Genomic DNA, 17,385 nt, shown 5'->3' with positions numbered 1-17,385 from the left:
GAAATAACCGTACTGCATCAAATCACTGCAGGGAGGGAGACTTCTGTGTATTTTTATAGTCCTTTATAATGCTTGCATGCCCTTTCAGTAAACTGTGGTGAGGGCACCAGTATTTTTAGTGACTCAGTGGAGCATCTACAACGTCTCATCTGTTTCAGTTTACTGTTTCAGATTCCTCTGGCCACAGCCTTCGCCAGTGTGTTACTCCATTACTTTGAATACTTTGACAGTCAGGGATAGCGGTATTGCGATGATGTGATAAAAAGGATTGGTAGTCTGTCTGCTAAGGGTGTGCTGCCCCTGCAAGCTCAGTTCTTCCTGTGCACAGTCTGCGGATGCTTTGGGCCTGAGCTGAAGCTCACAAAGATAGATGGATGGCATATGTGTGCTATGAAGAATTGTTGCTGGGGCTTTTTAATCATGTTCTTAAATTTGCCTGGTAGACTTGGCTGTGGTCAGGCATGTTGTCTTGTTTTGCTGGCCTCTATCAAAATTCTACCACTCTTTCAGGTTCATCAGTGTGAGAGGGAGTGTAAGTGCTCCTCAGTCCTGAAAAGTGTTTTTCAGTAACAGTATGCTACTGTGCTCAGTCTCTGCTGTTCGAAATAGTTTACACTGTTCAAGACTTTGGAGGTCTTCCAGCTGCAAAAATGTTGAAAACCTCTTGTCTGAAGGAAGTGAAATGTTAGACATCGAGGCTACGAACAGAGATTCTCTTCTGGGTCTAGCAGTGTGGGGTTACTAACTCTGAAGCAGGTTTGGGGTGTTCACGTGACCTCATTTGCCATCAGAGCTGTGGCACAATAATTCCTGTTGGAGAGAAGTAACAAACCAGGGAGGAAATGCCTTGATTTGAGTAAATGCCTTTCTGTAATTTAGTGTGCAGTTTTGGGGTAAAAATCCAGCTAGTGGTCTCTAAAGTGTTTCTGTTAATGTGACTTTTTTCCGCTTTTGTTGCTGCTTTGTTTACCTATGACAGAATTACTTTGGGCTTTATTAAAATCAAAATGAACATATCTCAAACTATGAGAATATCAGTAGACTTCTCTCTGAATTTTGTAAATTTGTCATATCTTTGTATAATTGTTTTTAAGCAGAGCAATAGTAAAAAGAAACCTCAATGAACAGAAAAAAGACTTTACTTCTGACCCATAAAAGTTTCCCCCTAAATGTACTGTGGTTTTTAGAGAGATGGGACATGGGAGATGGAGATGTGAAAGTGGTCTTTTGTGTGTGATGGAGTTTTGTTTGCTTTTTAAGAAGCATAAGAAAATTTGAGGGTTTTGGGGAAGTATACTGGCCATATCTTTGGCAACTTGGCATAAGAATTTTCATGTTTATTAAATTTCCTCTTGCATGGGGGAATTTCATAGTTGTCTGTACTTTCTGAAAAATGAAAGAAATGGGAGATGGTGTTAGTGACTCACTTCTTGACTGATTATCCAGTCTGAGATGCATCAGAGCTCAGGTATCTTGACTGTCAGACCCTGCTGAAACGGTTTTTTGGATGAGAAGAGAGTTGAGCTGTATTGTTGATGTAGGATGACTTTGAAAATCATGTAAAATATTGTGCCTGAAGTGAGATTGGATGCTATTTTCACTTTGGAAGAAATTAAATTTAAAGGTATCGAACTCATGAAATGTACGAACATGATGGGTTTTTTTTCCTCTGTCTTTGCAGCAACAGACAAGGTGGCTCTGTTAATAGGAAATATGAGCTACTGGAATCACCCCCAACTCAAGGCTCCGATGGTAGATGTCTATGAATTGACAAATTTGCTAAGACAGATGGATTTCAAAGTTGTTTCTTTGCTGGATCTTACTGAGTCCGAGATGCGAAATGCTGTGGATGAATTTTTACTTCTCCTGGACAAAGGAGTATATGGTAAGAACATGTGATATCCCTTCTGAAGTAGGTAAGTTTTGTGATGTATCGAGGACACAAACATCTGGTATATACCTCTGCCAGTGCACTATATGTGACAGCAAAACAAACTTCATGGTAAATAGCATGTATGTAGAATGGGAAAAGTAAGTTAAAAACACCCAGCAGCATATCCTATGACTTCGGTTAAAAAGTTATTGTTTCTTTATTCTTAGAGCAGATAAAATGTTTCAACTTTTTTCTTTAACTGCACCGAAAACTACAGTGCAGATTTTTGTTTGATAGTACTGATGTGTTTGCTAAAAGCTGCTGCATCTGTACAGCACATTTGAGAACACGCTCCACAGAAGATGCACATTTGTACGAAGAAGTCATTAGTAGTAGTTTGTAGTAGCCTTTTAAGAGAGAGCAAGAATAGTCTGTTGTGTTGCCTGTATTGGTGCATGATGGAAACGAGCTAGTAGCGGAGTAGTTGAAAACTGTAACTGCAGTATACAAGACTACATGGAGTCTTGGGCAGCAATCTTTTTTTTTTTTTCCTTAAACTCTTCAGACTTAAAAATAACGCCCTACAAAAAATCCAGGGCTTTCACCTCAGTTGCAGCAACACTTTAATGACTGTACTGCAGTGTCTCAGTGATCAGAGGACAACTTAAGCAAAGTATGCATACTAGAAGATGTGTGTTTAACACAGTTCTCTTTTTTATTTTCCTCTAAGTTTTTGTTATTTGAGTCACATATCCATTTATAAGATACCTGTAATAGAATATTAATAATAATTTTAAGCTTTCCTCCACATGCTGCACAGGAGGTGTCTTTTCCTGGGATAACAACTAACCAATGGGGTCTGGTTGGTATGCGTTGCTACTACTGATGTGCATTGATTCTTAGATGATTACTCATGTACCGGGATTCCTTGTCTTGCATAAACTTGATTTTGAGGGACGAAGCACAAGGCAGAACTGGTGGCTCTGCTAGCTGGAGGGGGGAGAGCATGGTGGAAATGATGCACAGAGCAAAAACCTTCATGTCTTGCATGGAAAAGGCCTAGAATGACCTGGCTTGGCATGTAAGACAAGTTATTCTGTGGGCTTTGAGGAGTTTGCTGCTGACTGCCACTATTTTTGTCATTTTTCTAAAAGCTAAGATTGCATAAACAACTCCAGAAATTATTTAGGACAGAGACCAAAAAGTTCTGCCTGTTGTCCTATTTAAATTGCAGAATTTCTATAGTGATGCCCACCTGAGAAAACATTGATTCTCTTTTGGAACACAAGGTCAGATTATTTCTTAGCATGACTTTTTCTAATGGTGTGTTACCTGATGCTCTGTCTGTGCAGAACTGGCTGATCTGACATTTGGGCATTTATGTCAGAGCCAAAACTTGCATGACATGAAGACTAATTATGGCAGTAAAGTTTAGCAGAGTTCTGATAGCAGTTTTCTTTTTTTGTTCCCTGGGAAATAGACATGCTTATGCATTTGAGTGAGCTTTTATATTCTTGCACCTTCACAATTTTTTTCTGTAATTGTTGACACGAATTTAGAAAGTAAAGTACTCAGAGGCTTTAATGAGATTCTCACCAGCACCATATGAAAGCTCTTAGAAAGCATATTTTTGCAGTTGTATTTTCTGAAAGGTAAGCAGAGCATTCTTTCAGTAGTGTTTGGCAATAACTACTTCAGTTTAAATGGTGTTCTTTCTGGATAGTGGCTATTAATGGCTTAAAGCATGTAAAAGATGCTGTCAGTACACAAATAGATAATGATTTGTTGCATTTTTACTGGGCATAGCTCCAAATAGAAGAGGCAGAGTGGCTACTTCTGTTTAGTCCTTGTTACACACATCCGTGATGCTTAATACGACATTGTGTAATTCTTGCTCGCTGCCAGGAAAGTGGCATTCAGATACTGTTCCTTAAGAGCAAAAAACTGATGATGATGGTCTCCTCTAATATCTTAGTTCATGTTGTTCTAAATGTGGGGTGCAGTTAACACTGTATTCCACAAAGGGTAAAAGCATAGACCCATATGTTTTAAAGGCTAAAAGTAGTTAGGCTGTTTTCTTTTTAAAAAAAAGAGAGAGAGAGAGAAGGCAAGAGAGAGAGGCAGATATCACTTAAATGCTGACGTCTGTGAGGAACTTGAGCCTACTTAAAATTGTTGTGTCAAAGTGTCTAATGAGGCTCTCCAAACATGTTTACTCTGCTTACGCTGGGAAGGCAGAGATTTATTTCTGATCTTTAGCTCAACCTATTAACTGTTGCAGGTACACATCAAATAAGCATAGCACAGTCAACTGCCAAAGATATAAAAGAAATGTAGTGGGCATTTCTGAGATTTCTATTCATTGAGGAAATACTCTGATAAACTGTGCTTTACATTAGAGGCTTGTTTCCTTTAGTCCAGTTACTTATCTAACATACACTCAGATATATATAGATAGATGTATATATATAAAATCTCAAATATAGCCTTGATTTAGGTCCAGATCCAAACTCTGGAAATCAAATTTACGAATTTCCTTTTAACTTAGGTCCTGACATGGAGTCATGCACTTGGCATTTAATTTTTATCTCTCTTGAAACTACCTGGTCTCAGGTAACCATTGGCATCTTATAAATACCCAAATAGTACCTTTACTTGTTTAGGTTTTTAATCATACCCTTTAAATTCGGTGCCCTTTAGAGATCTAACTTCTAATTTAATAAAGTTGTTGCCATTTTCCAAGACTCTGGCAGATGAATTACCATCAGGCTCTGTTTAAGTGAAACCTTGCATCCTGGAGTTTACCTTGTATGCACTTGCTGGCTGCTTATCTAGACTGTGCGTGTTTCCCATAAAAAGAAATTAAGCACTGTTGATTGAATGGAGCAGTTTGCAAGGTCTTGGCATAGTTGTTAATGACTTGAGAGCTTACAAGTAAAATAGAAGGCTTGATTTGAAGGGCTATAGTTACATCTTGGTATTCCTTTACAAAAAGTGCAGGGCTGTGCGAGGGAAGTATTTTCATTTGTTGTAGCTATCTGTACTGAAAAGGTAAAAACATCTAGCATACCTACCTACACAAGCTGATTTCAGTGTAGAGCATTTTAGTATGTTAGGGTAAGGCTTACTTTGTCTTTTCTGAAAATTCAAGTTTTGTAGTGACACAAATTTCACAGCTACTTTTTAGTAAGAATATGACAGAAGAACATATCTCCAGTTGGCATAAATTGTCATATTTCTGTTCACTTTTATTCAGCTGCAGCGCTATAGAGACTAATTGAAGATGTGACCCATAGACTACTTTGTATAGATAAATAAAAATTATTTTTAAAAGATGGAACTTGCCATAGATAAGGAAAACCAGTGCTGGGAACAGACAATAGGAAAACTCCATTTAATCATACAAACTTCTGGTAACTGCATTTTATGGCAGTGGAGGTTATTAATGCCAAGATCATCCACTCTTACTGCAAATTGGTATGACTCCAGTATTTGATGTTTTTTATTCATATAAGTAAAATCTAAGCCCTAGGTTGCAGTTCATTTTTCAGGATTAAGAAAAGCTTTTTTTAATTCCATTATATGTGTTCTTTATACAAAACTATTGCGTGCTTTATTGAAGATTTTAAATCTTAAAATAATGTAGACACTTGTGTCTACACATGAGGGAGATGATTGTAGGATAATCTTTTGTGTCTAGGTAAGCATGCAAAGAATTTGTTTGCGTAGTAGACCCACAAGAGATGTGAGCCTGTAACTGTAAAGAGATGTAGATGCAATCAACTACAAAGGATTTGTTGGTACTTTGGTAATGGGAATGTGCTCTGGTGTCGTACCAAACATGATCACGGAATAATCTTTTTTTTTTTTTCCCCCTCTGTTAAAATATTTATTATCCTTCCCTACAAAAATGACAACATCAAATGGAGAAACTGACTGTACAGAAGAAACAGCAAAACTAAAAGCTTGCAAAATGCTCTCATAGTGCAAGCAAGGTTTTTCTCTATTTTTTTCTTTAGTTAAAGTACTTTTAAAATTGCCAATGATTAATGATAAGTAAAAAAAAAAAACAAAAATTGAAGGAGAATAATTTCAAGGATGACAGAATCTCATTTAAAAAAAAAATCCATCCAAACTGTTCAGCGTTATTTTTTTCTATCTCTAAAATCTGCAGTGACTCACTGCTACTCAAAGCTTTGTAATTGCACATGTGGAGAAGATGTTTTACAGCTGGCACATTTCCTTGCTCGTGTCTGTGAGTGTTATATCATACATAACAGATTATTTCTGTTAGAGGTCTTAACTCAAAGCATTTTAAGAGTATTTAACTTTGTGTGTTTGATGCAAATATCTAATTGATTCTATTGCATGGGTGATTTTTTTATTGTTGTGCCTGTGTGGTGGGAAGTTGACGTTAATGTGGTTCCCCCTAGCTACCCTTCCTTCCTGTATTAACAGAGGCATATTGATATTAAAAAACCTGCTTGGAGTAGCTTGAATGATCTTAATCTCCCACAGACATGTAGAGTGGACATAGCACATGAGGGTTTTGACCATGCTAAAATTTGTAGAAATGTTCCACTGTGCTCTTGAACTGTGTTTTCAGTCACATGTGTTTTGAACTCTCAGGTTTGTTGTACTACGCTGGCCATGGCTACGAAAACTATGGAAACAGTTTCATGGTTCCTATTGATGCTCCAAATCCCTACCGGTCTGCAAACTGTCTGTGTGTGCAGAACATCCTCAAACTAATGCAGGAAAAAGAGACAGGACTTAATGTATTCCTACTGGATATGTGTCGGAAAAGGTATAATCTCATAATTCATGAACAGTGAGAACTGACATTAGATGGTAGAGGGATGTTTTTGCTTCACGATAGAGGGAGAGGGTATAATGAGTGTAGTTTTGGGAATCAACTGTGAAGTTCAGCTTATTCACTACAGCAACAGATTAAAACTGAGCCTATTTTAAAAATGAACAAATAGAACTCAACAGCCACTTTGAGAGAATAGCAAGGGATCTTGAGGAAAGCCAGACTTCATGCTGAGGAGAAATCTTTAGTCTAGGCTGAGAATTCACTGTACTTGAAAGTTTGTGGTTCTGAGAATTCACAGCCTGCACCCGAGTGCTTTTAAAGTCAGTAAGATTCATTCATAGACTTACTTTGCCTTCGGCCTTGGATGGAAATGTGAAGCTGGTGATCAGACTTTCTGTTTCCATGGGTAGATATTTGCCTCTTGATTTCAATGACCTTTTTTTTTTTTTTTTGGTGGTTGTTTAAAAGTTATAAAACATCAGTCTTACTAGATAAAAGTGAAATTATGCATCTTAAAGAAGAAAAATTACCCTTTCCCCTTGCATCATTAACCATCTTCATCATTACGGGGGGGAAGCAGAATCCATATGATCAAAGACATGTTAATTTGACTGAAGGGCTCATTTTAGAACCCTTCAGAGGCATGGATTTTGTGGACTGCTTTTATGCTGAGGGTGTTGTATCTTTATTTAGAGCTTAAAAATCAACTGGTATATCGGATTTTTCTAAACAAAGTACTGTTTTATTTCCATGTTAAGACACTACTATGCCCGACTGAACTTGCACTTGAAATCAGCTCTTCAGTCAGCACTTCTGAAAATTGGTCTCTGAGGAATGTTTCATAATAGAAAATTGCTAGTGCTTTAGTGTTTGTAGAGCCTCTGAACTTCACTGTTAATGAAATGCCAGTGACCCAATTCAGCTTCACAATCTGCTGTCCAAATAGAAAATACGGCTACATAAGCCTCATGTTAACTATGCAGACACCATGTTTTGGAAGAAAAAACCAAAACCCATATCATTTTTGTTATAATCTAAAATGGCTAGTTATCAGAAATTATTTTTGAAGCGATTGTAGCCAGGCTCTATATTGGTTAATATAGCATCCCCTCATCTGGGTAATGCATGATACCTGACTGTGTCTTTACAGTGTCCTCATGAAGACTGTTGGTGATGCTGATTTTTGTCTTTTAGCAGTCAGGGTTCATTCCAGAATTGTACAAGAGAAAAAAGTTACTGTTTCTGAACTATTCTGTTTTGATGTTTTGAACAGCTGTAAAGTTTGTTACAGTTATTAGTCCTCAAGTTATTGTTGAACTTTTTTGTGTTTCCATTTATTGCAGAAATGAATATGATGACACAATTCTTATCTTGGATGCTCTGAAGGTTACAGCCAACATTGTTTTTGGATATGCAACGTAAGGAAATTTTTCACCTGCTGTGCCACAGAGGTTTTGAAGCCAGAAGTGACCACTGAGACTGTATAGCTAACCTTTTACAGAAAAATACTACCTGTGGTGTTAAAGGACCAGCAGTTTATATCCATATCTGTGTCCTCAAACTATCTTTTCTACTTTGCTATTTGAATCATTCCACAGTCTAATTGACTGTGGTTGTGCATATGTGATGAATCCCAGTATTTAATGTTCGCAGTCAGGTACAGGGTAACGGCAGTGAGGGGACTGCATTCAGCAAACCAGAAACTGCTGGACAGTGTTCCTGATCTCTTTCCAGTGGTTACTTGTAGGAGTGCTCTACTCATCTAAGTATTATTTTAGAGATGAAAAAAAAAAGATGAAAAAAGCAGATTTTACCCTCGGACCCATAATGTTCTGTTTCTTTGTGCTGATGGGGAAAGGAGAGTTATGTCCTGTGTTCCTAAATAATTACTGCACTGTGAGCTTGTACAGAAGGTCACGTGCTGTGGAGCAGTTGATGAACTATAACTTATGTGCTGCACTCTCTTCAGTCATGTGTCTCCTCTGGTAATGCAAGTTAAATTTCTAGAAAAAAAAATGTTAGAAATATAAATGAATGAATTATTGGAGGAGTAACATATAGATTGGCCCCTGTGTTTCTTATTCTAGGTGTAAAGAATAAAGTTACCACTGCAATTGAAACTGTTTGAAGAGGTTACTTAAGCAGAAAGCTAAATAACCTCTCTCTGTCAGTTTTCAAGTCAAGTGCAAAAGCTGTTGAAGTAGTCAAGAGCTTTAATGACACCTTCTATGAGAAATTTAAGCTCCTCATATAAACAGTTTGACATGAGCCCTGGTCTGTGGCTTGATTGTAAGTGAAATCTTGCCGGGATGAGTTGCTTGCAAACGAACATGAAGAGCAGCTTGGCTTTAGACACAACCTGGTTTTCAAATTGTAGGGTTTCTTTCCCCCATACCAGCATAACTTTACTCCTTTTGTCCTCATGTGGATCTTAATCATGCAGATGTTTCAGTGTTTTTTCCTTGTCTGATATTGGTGATCTCATAGGTGCCAAGGAGCAGAAGCTTTTGAGATTCAGCAGTCGGGATTGGCCAATGGAATCTTCATGAAGTTCTTGAAGGACCGTTTGTTAGAAGACAAGAAGATTACTGTTCTGCTTGATGAGGTTGCAGAAGGTGAACTCCAGCTTACTGCACTAGCAGTCTTCTCAGCCTGCATTGCTAAAAACTTCTTTGCTTGAACATTGTTCTTATGGTGAATGTGTTACACAACTTTAAGCTCTTTCTTGTTGCATTTTGTTAAAATAGCAGCTTTCATCAAGAGGCAGGTGCTACTGGGCAGCACATTAACAAAGGACATGATATTCTAAAGGAATTTGAGCTTCTTTAATAATGATCAATTTAATACTTTCCTTTTTAGTGAACCTTATTCATTCTGTGTGTTTCTGCATGGAGCTTTGAGTTGTCGATCCACAAAAATTACTCTTGTGTCAGCTGCTAGTGGTAGTCCAGTCATTCCCACGTCCATTTAAACAATTAACTGAGTCCTACCTACCTCAGAGTGCTATAGTGATGATAATTATTTGCTCTCTATCAAAGGGTGTAAGTGCCTTATAAAGGGCAATCCACTGTTGCAATATGCCTGATTTAGTAATTGTCTTTTATAATTCATGGGAGAAGTGCTAAAGTGAAAATTGTTGAGGGAAAATGTATTGCTTCTGTGCAAGCGTTTGCTCAAAATACAGAATAGATACAGCCATTAACAAAGAGCTGTCTGTGTAAGACTGTTATTGATAGGTAAAATAAGTAATCAGCCAAGTTCTGCTGTGGTTTCCAGTGTACTTGGTGCAACTACAGGTCTCAGAATTTTGCCCAGTCTGTTTTTTGACAGGGATCCAAAAAGCAGAAAAAAAATCCAAGAGGATCCTAAATGCACAGTAAAGTTCTGCTGCCAACAAGATTCTCTGCAGGCCTCTGGCGTGCTGTTTTAGCCTTAAGTGAATGAATAGCTGAGCAATGAATACTTCTAAAACTACAAGTTTTTATGGGTATGCTGACACTGACATAACCATGGCAACCGCACAGCATTGCAGTGATGTACTTAATTTAGTTAGAATTTCAGCAGCATTGATTTTGAAAGAAACTCTATGCATCTTATTTTTAGATATGGGCAAGTGTCACCTTACCAAAGGCAAGCAAGCTCTGGAGATCCGCAGCAGTTTGTCTGAGAAAAGGGCATTAACTGATCCCGTTCAACAAACCGTATCTTCTGCAGAGTCTCTGGCACGGAACCTGCAGTGGGCCAAAGCTCACGGTACAGTACAGACTACTTTTAGATGATCCTACCGGCGCGATGGCAAAAATCAGAGGATGTACTTCCTTAATAATATCTAGTCTGTGAGTTGTGATATTGAATGGAAATGGAAGAAATTCAAATTCATGTCTGCGTTTTCATTAGTATGTTCAGATCTTGGAAATTTTAGTGTTGGAGTTTACGTGAGATTGTAATGAACAAGGTGATGTGCAGAACTCAGGATGAGTAAGTATGTTTAAGACCACTCAGACACTGTAGGGGGAGGCTTATATGATGTCTGTCTTCTGCGAAAATCTCCCAGTAGTCTGTGTCTAACAATGACACTTCTAAGACATCATTAATGTCAGTCTAAAGTCATCACCTGAGGTGGCCAGGTGAACTGTATGGTAGAAGCGCATGATGAAAAGGAGTTTTCAATGTATGCAGCTGAGAAAACTAAAATAAGGGTGAGGTCACTGCCAGGCTTTCTAGACTTATTTTAAGAAGGGCAGTGGTGTTTAAGACCTTTTTATCTTTTTCACCTAAACGTGTTGGAGTACATCTTAAAATTTCTTTGTCAGATTGGGCAGAGAGTCAGGGGTGGCATTTTTAAGACAACTAGTCATGTAGGCAGACTCTTTTCACAGGTGTAGATTTTTATTTGTGGAATCAAGCCCTTAATTCTTGTTTGTTAAATGATTGAAATGCAAAACAAAAATTATAAAGACATAATGTTATTTTATGGTTTATTTGTTTTAAGCCATGCATAGAAGAGAATGTGTTTGGAATTTGGGAAGAGAATAACCTTTATATTTGTATAAAGGTATGTCTATGATAAATGTTAAATAATCCACTTCCAGTGGGAGTAGAAAAATCAATACAAAGTGTACAGGCACAGATTGATGTCACTGACCCTTGAGCACTTTCAGATATATTCCTATGGACTGAGAAAGAACCAAAATATACAGAAGAAAAAAGCTATGTGCTGGGCTTTGTGAATGTGAAAGGAAAACAATGAACCTGAAACTTGTTCTGCTGTCTCATTCAAAGGTTCTTATAATGCTACAGCTGTGTGTCTATATTGGATATAGACCATATTAAACTCACTGGTTTGATTACAGATATGTAAACAGATTCTTGGGTTAGGAAGCTATATCCTGGTTACAATAAATGTTGCCTTGCTGGTTGCACACAGTGGAACAAAACCTGTGAAGCAGAGGTTGAGTCAGCTCTCTTGTCAGTGTCTGCCAGTTACGTGTGATACTAGTAGTATTGCTGCCTGGTTAGCTTCTGACCTGGTTTGCTTCACTGTAAATCTGTACGTGATAGATAGGAGGAGGGTAGGAGGAAGAGGTCTGTACCTTTTAAAACTTCCGGATTTAAAAACAAGATTTAAAAAAAATAGAAAATACATATGCTAAGTTTTATTTGGAATGTAATGATGTATTATTTATTTGCAGAGCTTCCAGAAAGTATGTATCTTGAATTCAAATGTGGTGTTCAGATTCAGTTGGGGTTTGCAGCTGAGTTTTCCAACGTCATGATAATCTACACGCGAATAGTAAAGAAGCCACCTGAAATAGTAGTTTGCAGAGCCTACGTTACAGACTTCGCACTCGTAAGTGCTTCCTGTTGGTGTCTTGGTGATTCCCCTCCACTGAAGTTGAAAATTGTCTGTTCTGTCCATGTCAGACTGCATCTTTTGTAATAAAATGGCTCTAATCTGTTGAAATCAGGTGCTCAATTTTTTTTAATGCATTTTTTTAATATGTATTAAAAACCATTAAAATTAATCTCAGGTCATCTTTTTCAAAGTCTCCTTTGTTTTTCATTGTCTAATATCAAGTATTTGTTATATTTAATTAAAGAAGTTAAATGTCAGTAGGTCCTATGTGAGCTGAGGACACCTCAGCTCATACAGGACATCCACCTTGCAGGACAAGGTTTCTTTAGGCTTTAGTTGTACAGTTCTTTGCACCTGGGTGATCCTGTCCAGTTTCATTGATGTTACTTGGCTGATCACAGTAAAGTGAAGGATAAGAGTAAAACAGAAAGCCCCTTGGGGCAAAAAAACTTCTTTTTTGATGTCTATGAAAGAGGACATGGGGCAGAAAACCTTTGTAGACAGAACAAACAGGACACTTCTGATGCTTCATGAATAAAATATTTGCGTTAATGTGCATAATAAATAGATGTATTTTTAGCCCACAGAATTAGTGTTATAGTGCTGTACTTCATAGTAGAAGTTAGGTTAAAAAAAAGCAACCCTGAAGCAAGCAGAGCAAGTTTGACAGGAACTGTCAGCAAAAGAGGGTAACCTGTTCAAATGTAACCCCTTCTGCCTGTGATTAACAGTGGTTTCAGCAGCTTTTGCAAGTAGTCCAAGGTTGGTGTTTTCTTTCCTTTTAAGAAGAAAATGCTAACTTTATAAAAAGAAATACTGCTAACTATTTTATGATCTACAAATTCTGTACCTTCGATTAAGTTCTCATTTCTTTCTTGCAACAGGACCTGGATGTGGATCCTAAAGAGGCCAATAAAGGAACTCCTGAGGAAACCGGAAGCTATTTAGTATCAAAGGACCTTCCCAAACACTGCCTCTACACCAGGCTCAGCTCACTGCAAAAACTAAGGGTTAATATATATTATTCCTCACAAGTTTGTTCGGATAATTTAAATTAATCAGGTTGCTTTGCAGTTCTGTTGAGGTAGCTGTGTATTGTCTGCATAATAAGTAACACGTTCTTTGGAGGGAAAAAATGGCTAATAGCACAATTTAGTGACTTTAGGTTTTTAGCTGAAAAATAAAAGCCAGGAAATCAATGCATATGCAATCCTGATACCGTCATGCAAGGCACTTTGTATTTTCTAAGCCACTACTGAACTTTAACAAGATGATTATTTTTGTGAAGGTCATTTATTGCATGCTGTGGTGATGTTCCTATGCTCTAGTACAAGAAGAATTGACCTGAAGCACAGCTGCATGTTGCAAAGTCATTAGCAGGAGATGAAAATGTGGTGTATCATCTCCTTCCATTCCGACCTGTGCTCTCAGGCATGCAGTTTTTGAAAGGTTCTCACGTCACCATACTGTGGCTCTGTTCAGTCCATCTCAGTCTTTGTGTCATGAACATCTGTGCTGGACATCACTTGGTGTCTCTTCTTCAGTGCTTTGTCAGCTGGTGTCATACAAGTGCTTCTAGAAGTAAAGACTGTTAGGTGAGCAAGTGTTAACCAAAGAGGTCCTCAGTAACCAAGTCTTGCCTGATATATGTCTTTAGCTCCTGAAAAGGTTAGTCTCCTTCTCCAGTAGACTGTGCCTTTTTGTTTCATGTATTGTTTATTTGGGGAGGAAGTGTAACTTTTCTTCTTCTTCCCCCCTCTCTTTTGCAGGAACACTTAATCTTCACTGTTTGCTTGCACTATGAGTATCCAGGAATAGAAGATACAATGGATGAAAGGAAGGAAGTCAATGTTGGGAAGCCCCTTATTGCCAAATTAGGCCTTCATCATGGATTCAAAAATAACAGCTGTCTCCAGACTTGTTGCATGACTGATAATCCTTTTCATAATCAAATAGAATCAAGTCCCGTGGCAAATAAATACTACGTCCCTAGTCATTGCCCACCAAATTCCTGTCCGGATGTTTACCATCCAAACCACGTTTGCTCAAACAGGATCAGACAACCAGAGGCGTGTTCCTGCAATGGGACTTCAAGAATATTAGCTTCACGACATGAAGTACGGAATTACTCATTCCCAGTGGAAAAGAGTAATATACCAGTGGAGACCACTGATGATACTGTTGAACTGGAATTCCTTCTCTCGGACCACCTCAGATTCTCTGAGCAGCAGTAGCTGTGATTTATTCAGAACAGAGCAGAGTACCATCTCTGGTAGAGGGGACCTCCCACACTGCTTTTCCATCTTCAGGAGTTTGGAGCCTTCAGGACAAAGGGATTGGAGAGTCTAGAGGTGGTATGGGGTATGAGGTTATGATGAAAATTTTTCAGATCCAAAGAGGTGAAACTGAACTGATAGATTTAGGAATGAAAAAGGCATGATTTTTTTTTTTCTCCTACCGTTTGACATTTGATACAGGGAAAAACCTAAAATCCTCAGAGTTTCTTATTCCATTCTCTGGCAGTCAAGCAGCCAACGAACAGAGGCAATGCTGTGTTTCTGGGAGGAAGCTGCCAGTCTCTGTTAGGGGATGAATGCATAAAAACCTGGCTCTGGTGTCGAAGTTTCTCTTGAGACAGCAAAGTCTTTGATCTTCCCAGCTGCTTCTCCAGCACCTACTGGAGTTATAAGATCTACTGTAAATGTATTTTTCATAAATCTTCTGTTTTCAGAGAGGAATTGTTCATCCTTCACAAAACCAAGATAAACATATATAGCTGTCAGAGGAAAAAATGTTGACAGAATTAAGCAGAAAAATGAATTTCCATGTCCTCTATGATTTAACATGATATTTAAAAATCTGTTAGCCCCAAAGTGATGAATACACCTTTCTGTCTTCCGTCTTTCAATTTCAGTTATTCAATATCCAGGGATTTCTTTTTACATACTGCATTAAAATGAGGTTTTGTGTGTTTATATACATTGTAACAGCCTCCTATAAGATGACACATAACCTAAACGAACTGAGTAAAGAGGGAGCTTTTACAGAAGTGAAGATACTGTGTTGGTATTCCAGTGTTAAGAATATGTCTCCTTCAAGCTTCAGTTTCTTTCCTTCCCCACGTATGTATTGGGCTCAGTTACTAACATTCCAGTCCCTTGGATGTAGCTAACAGCCAGTTTTGACCACATTCTCCTCTCATGATCAGATGTCTAGTGTCTGGCAGCAACTGACAGGTGGATGAAGAGCTGTGCAAGGAAAACAAAACCTGAACTGAGCTAGTAAACTTAATATTATTGCTTTTATTATTCTTTATTGGTTTTTTTAAGAGAGCTGCAAATCATCAGAGGGAGCAGAGTCACAGATTCATACTGTGGTGGACTGTTCCTAAGGAAATCTTTCTCTGCTGTAACACACTTAAGATTTTTGCTGATCTGATTCTGGAAAGATGGTCTCTTCGTGTTCTGGAAGAACACTAAATGGAAACATGAGGAAAAAGTGCCTGTTCATAGCAAGCAAAGTATTGTATAGGTAGTCACGCAGTAAGACCTGCAGAAGACTAAAAATGAATGGGCAAGATGAGTGAAAATTTTGGGGTTCTTCAGGCTGAAGTACAAGGATGGTGCTCCTGGACACCAGCCGTTGCTTTTCTGTGGTGATTTTAAAAAACAAAACAAACCCTGCTCAGTTGTTTTCCAGGCTGAATATTCATTCACATAAAAATTCTAAAAGTCTACCCTAAAACTCTGAAAATCCAAGATAAAGCTTCCAGCATCCACAAGCTTATAAAAGATAAAGCAACTTTAAACGCAGCCTGCCAAAGGTGAGGGACACTTGCTTCACATCACGCCCTGGCACTTGCTATCTAGCCCGACGCCTGTGTGTTTGGTCTGGGGCTCAGCCGTGGAGCTCACCTCTCGGCAGACGAGATGCCAGAAGCAAGGTAGTGCTCCAAGCCCTTCAGCCTCCGAACCCCAGAACCTCACGGATGGAGAGAGGCACAGGCACCTTCAGAAGACACGTTGATCCTCTGCTGAAAGGCAAATGAGCTATGTTCAGCTGGTGCTTCATTGCTTCGTTGGACAAAGGGAACGGATAGACCTAGCTTGGGCTAGCTGCCAGGATTTTTACATGATGCGGAATGTATTGGTCTGTGGTTTTGCTCACCAAACTGTTTGGCATATTCAGGTTGAATAGTTTGGTCAAAAAAGACACATTAGGTTTTTTTAATGTTTGGGTTTGTTTCAAAATACTGAAGAATCTGTGACTTGCCAGTGTGTATCTGCAGGCGAGTGTGAGAACACTGATGTTTTATTAGCTCTTTAACAGTATTGCTGCTTTGAAAGCATGAAAGTATTGGGGTGTGAGGTAATTAAAATTCAAAGGAGTTTTCAGATATGGGTAGTAGCCTCTCCTGCCCTGGCAATACTGATAATCAGTATTACTTTAATAAAGATCCCCATCATGAAATAGTGTTTTACTTTAAAGAAATTACCGTAGCGCTTTTAATTGAGGAGGTAGCAAAAAATAAAATAACTGAATCTCACTGATGTGGTGGACTAACCGGTTTAAATCTTCATTGAGAATGCTGCCTTCTGGTGGGGTCTGGTAGTCTTACAACATGTCGGCTGGACGCTGAGGGAGGTGCTGTACGTGGTCATAACAAGTTTCAGATGGGAATGTTAATGCATCATTGACTAGATCTGTTGATCTTCAAATTCATCTGTGCTGAAAGGTGGATGTATGTACATGGCTATTAATGTAGTTATTTCCAGAATGACAGCCATGCTTGAAGTAATCTGCAAATGAGCTTGAGTTCTGATTTTCTCCTTTCTCCTGGAGGGTATTAAATAATGAAATATTTATTGATGAATGAGATGTACCCATGCATTAACTATCCTGTGCAATTGACTTATAAATCAAAAATTACAGCTTGAGACATGGTCTAGTACTGTAATATTTAGCTAATACTTTGTTACAGTTTCCTTAATTTGTATAAAAGCTTTTTCTGTTTCTTACTGTGTAATAAAGTGTTCTTTATTGTTCTCCACAAAACGCTGTATCTATGCATATGTGGTTGCTATATTGTTCTGCTCCTCACAGTTTAGAAAGCCCAAAACTTTATTAAAACAAAGCATATAATAAAAAAAATCCTTAACAAAAGAGAAGGGGAGATCTAAATCACGAGCTCAAGTTAAACATATATCTGCATCCTGGACCTGTACAGGTTTCTTCAAAGATTTTTTTTTTGTAAGTTTGTATGCCTTCTACCTTCTGATATCCCAGTGGTACTGCTGGCTAAACCCAAGTGGTCCTTCTCTATTGCCTCACAAAGATACC

The 17,385-nt window shown here is 38.3% G+C and overlaps 1 protein-coding gene across 7 annotated transcripts in view; it reads left to right on the top strand.

The window, feature by feature from the left end:
* The window catches only part of LOC141917689 (mucosa-associated lymphoid tissue lymphoma translocation protein 1-like), a 33,793-nt gene extending 16,693 nt beyond the window's left edge, over nt 1–17,100 (top strand). For all 7 annotated transcript variants that reach the window (XM_074811088.1, XM_074811087.1, XM_074811086.1 and 4 more), the window contains 8 exons: nt 1,682–1,885; nt 6,503–6,680; nt 8,033–8,107; nt 9,177–9,304; nt 10,293–10,442; nt 11,882–12,039; nt 12,930–13,055; nt 13,815–17,100. In XM_074811088.1, the coding sequence (XP_074667189.1) occupies nt 1,682–1,885; nt 6,503–6,680; nt 8,033–8,107; nt 9,177–9,304; nt 10,293–10,442; nt 11,882–12,039; nt 12,930–13,055; nt 13,815–14,279 (1,484 nt within the window). In that variant the 3' untranslated portion in view covers nt 14,280–17,100. The remainder of the gene's footprint in view (nt 1–1,681; nt 1,886–6,502; nt 6,681–8,032; nt 8,108–9,176; nt 9,305–10,292; nt 10,443–11,881; nt 12,040–12,929; nt 13,056–13,814) is intronic.
* Nucleotides 17,101–17,385: the final 285 nt, after the last annotated feature.

The sequence above is a fragment of the Strix aluco genome, chromosome W, assembly GCF_031877795.1.
Source record: "Strix aluco isolate bStrAlu1 chromosome W, bStrAlu1.hap1, whole genome shotgun sequence".
NCBI classification, from domain to species: domain Eukaryota; kingdom Metazoa; phylum Chordata; class Aves; order Strigiformes; family Strigidae; genus Strix; species Strix aluco.
This window is presented reverse-complemented; position numbering and strand designations above follow the sequence as displayed.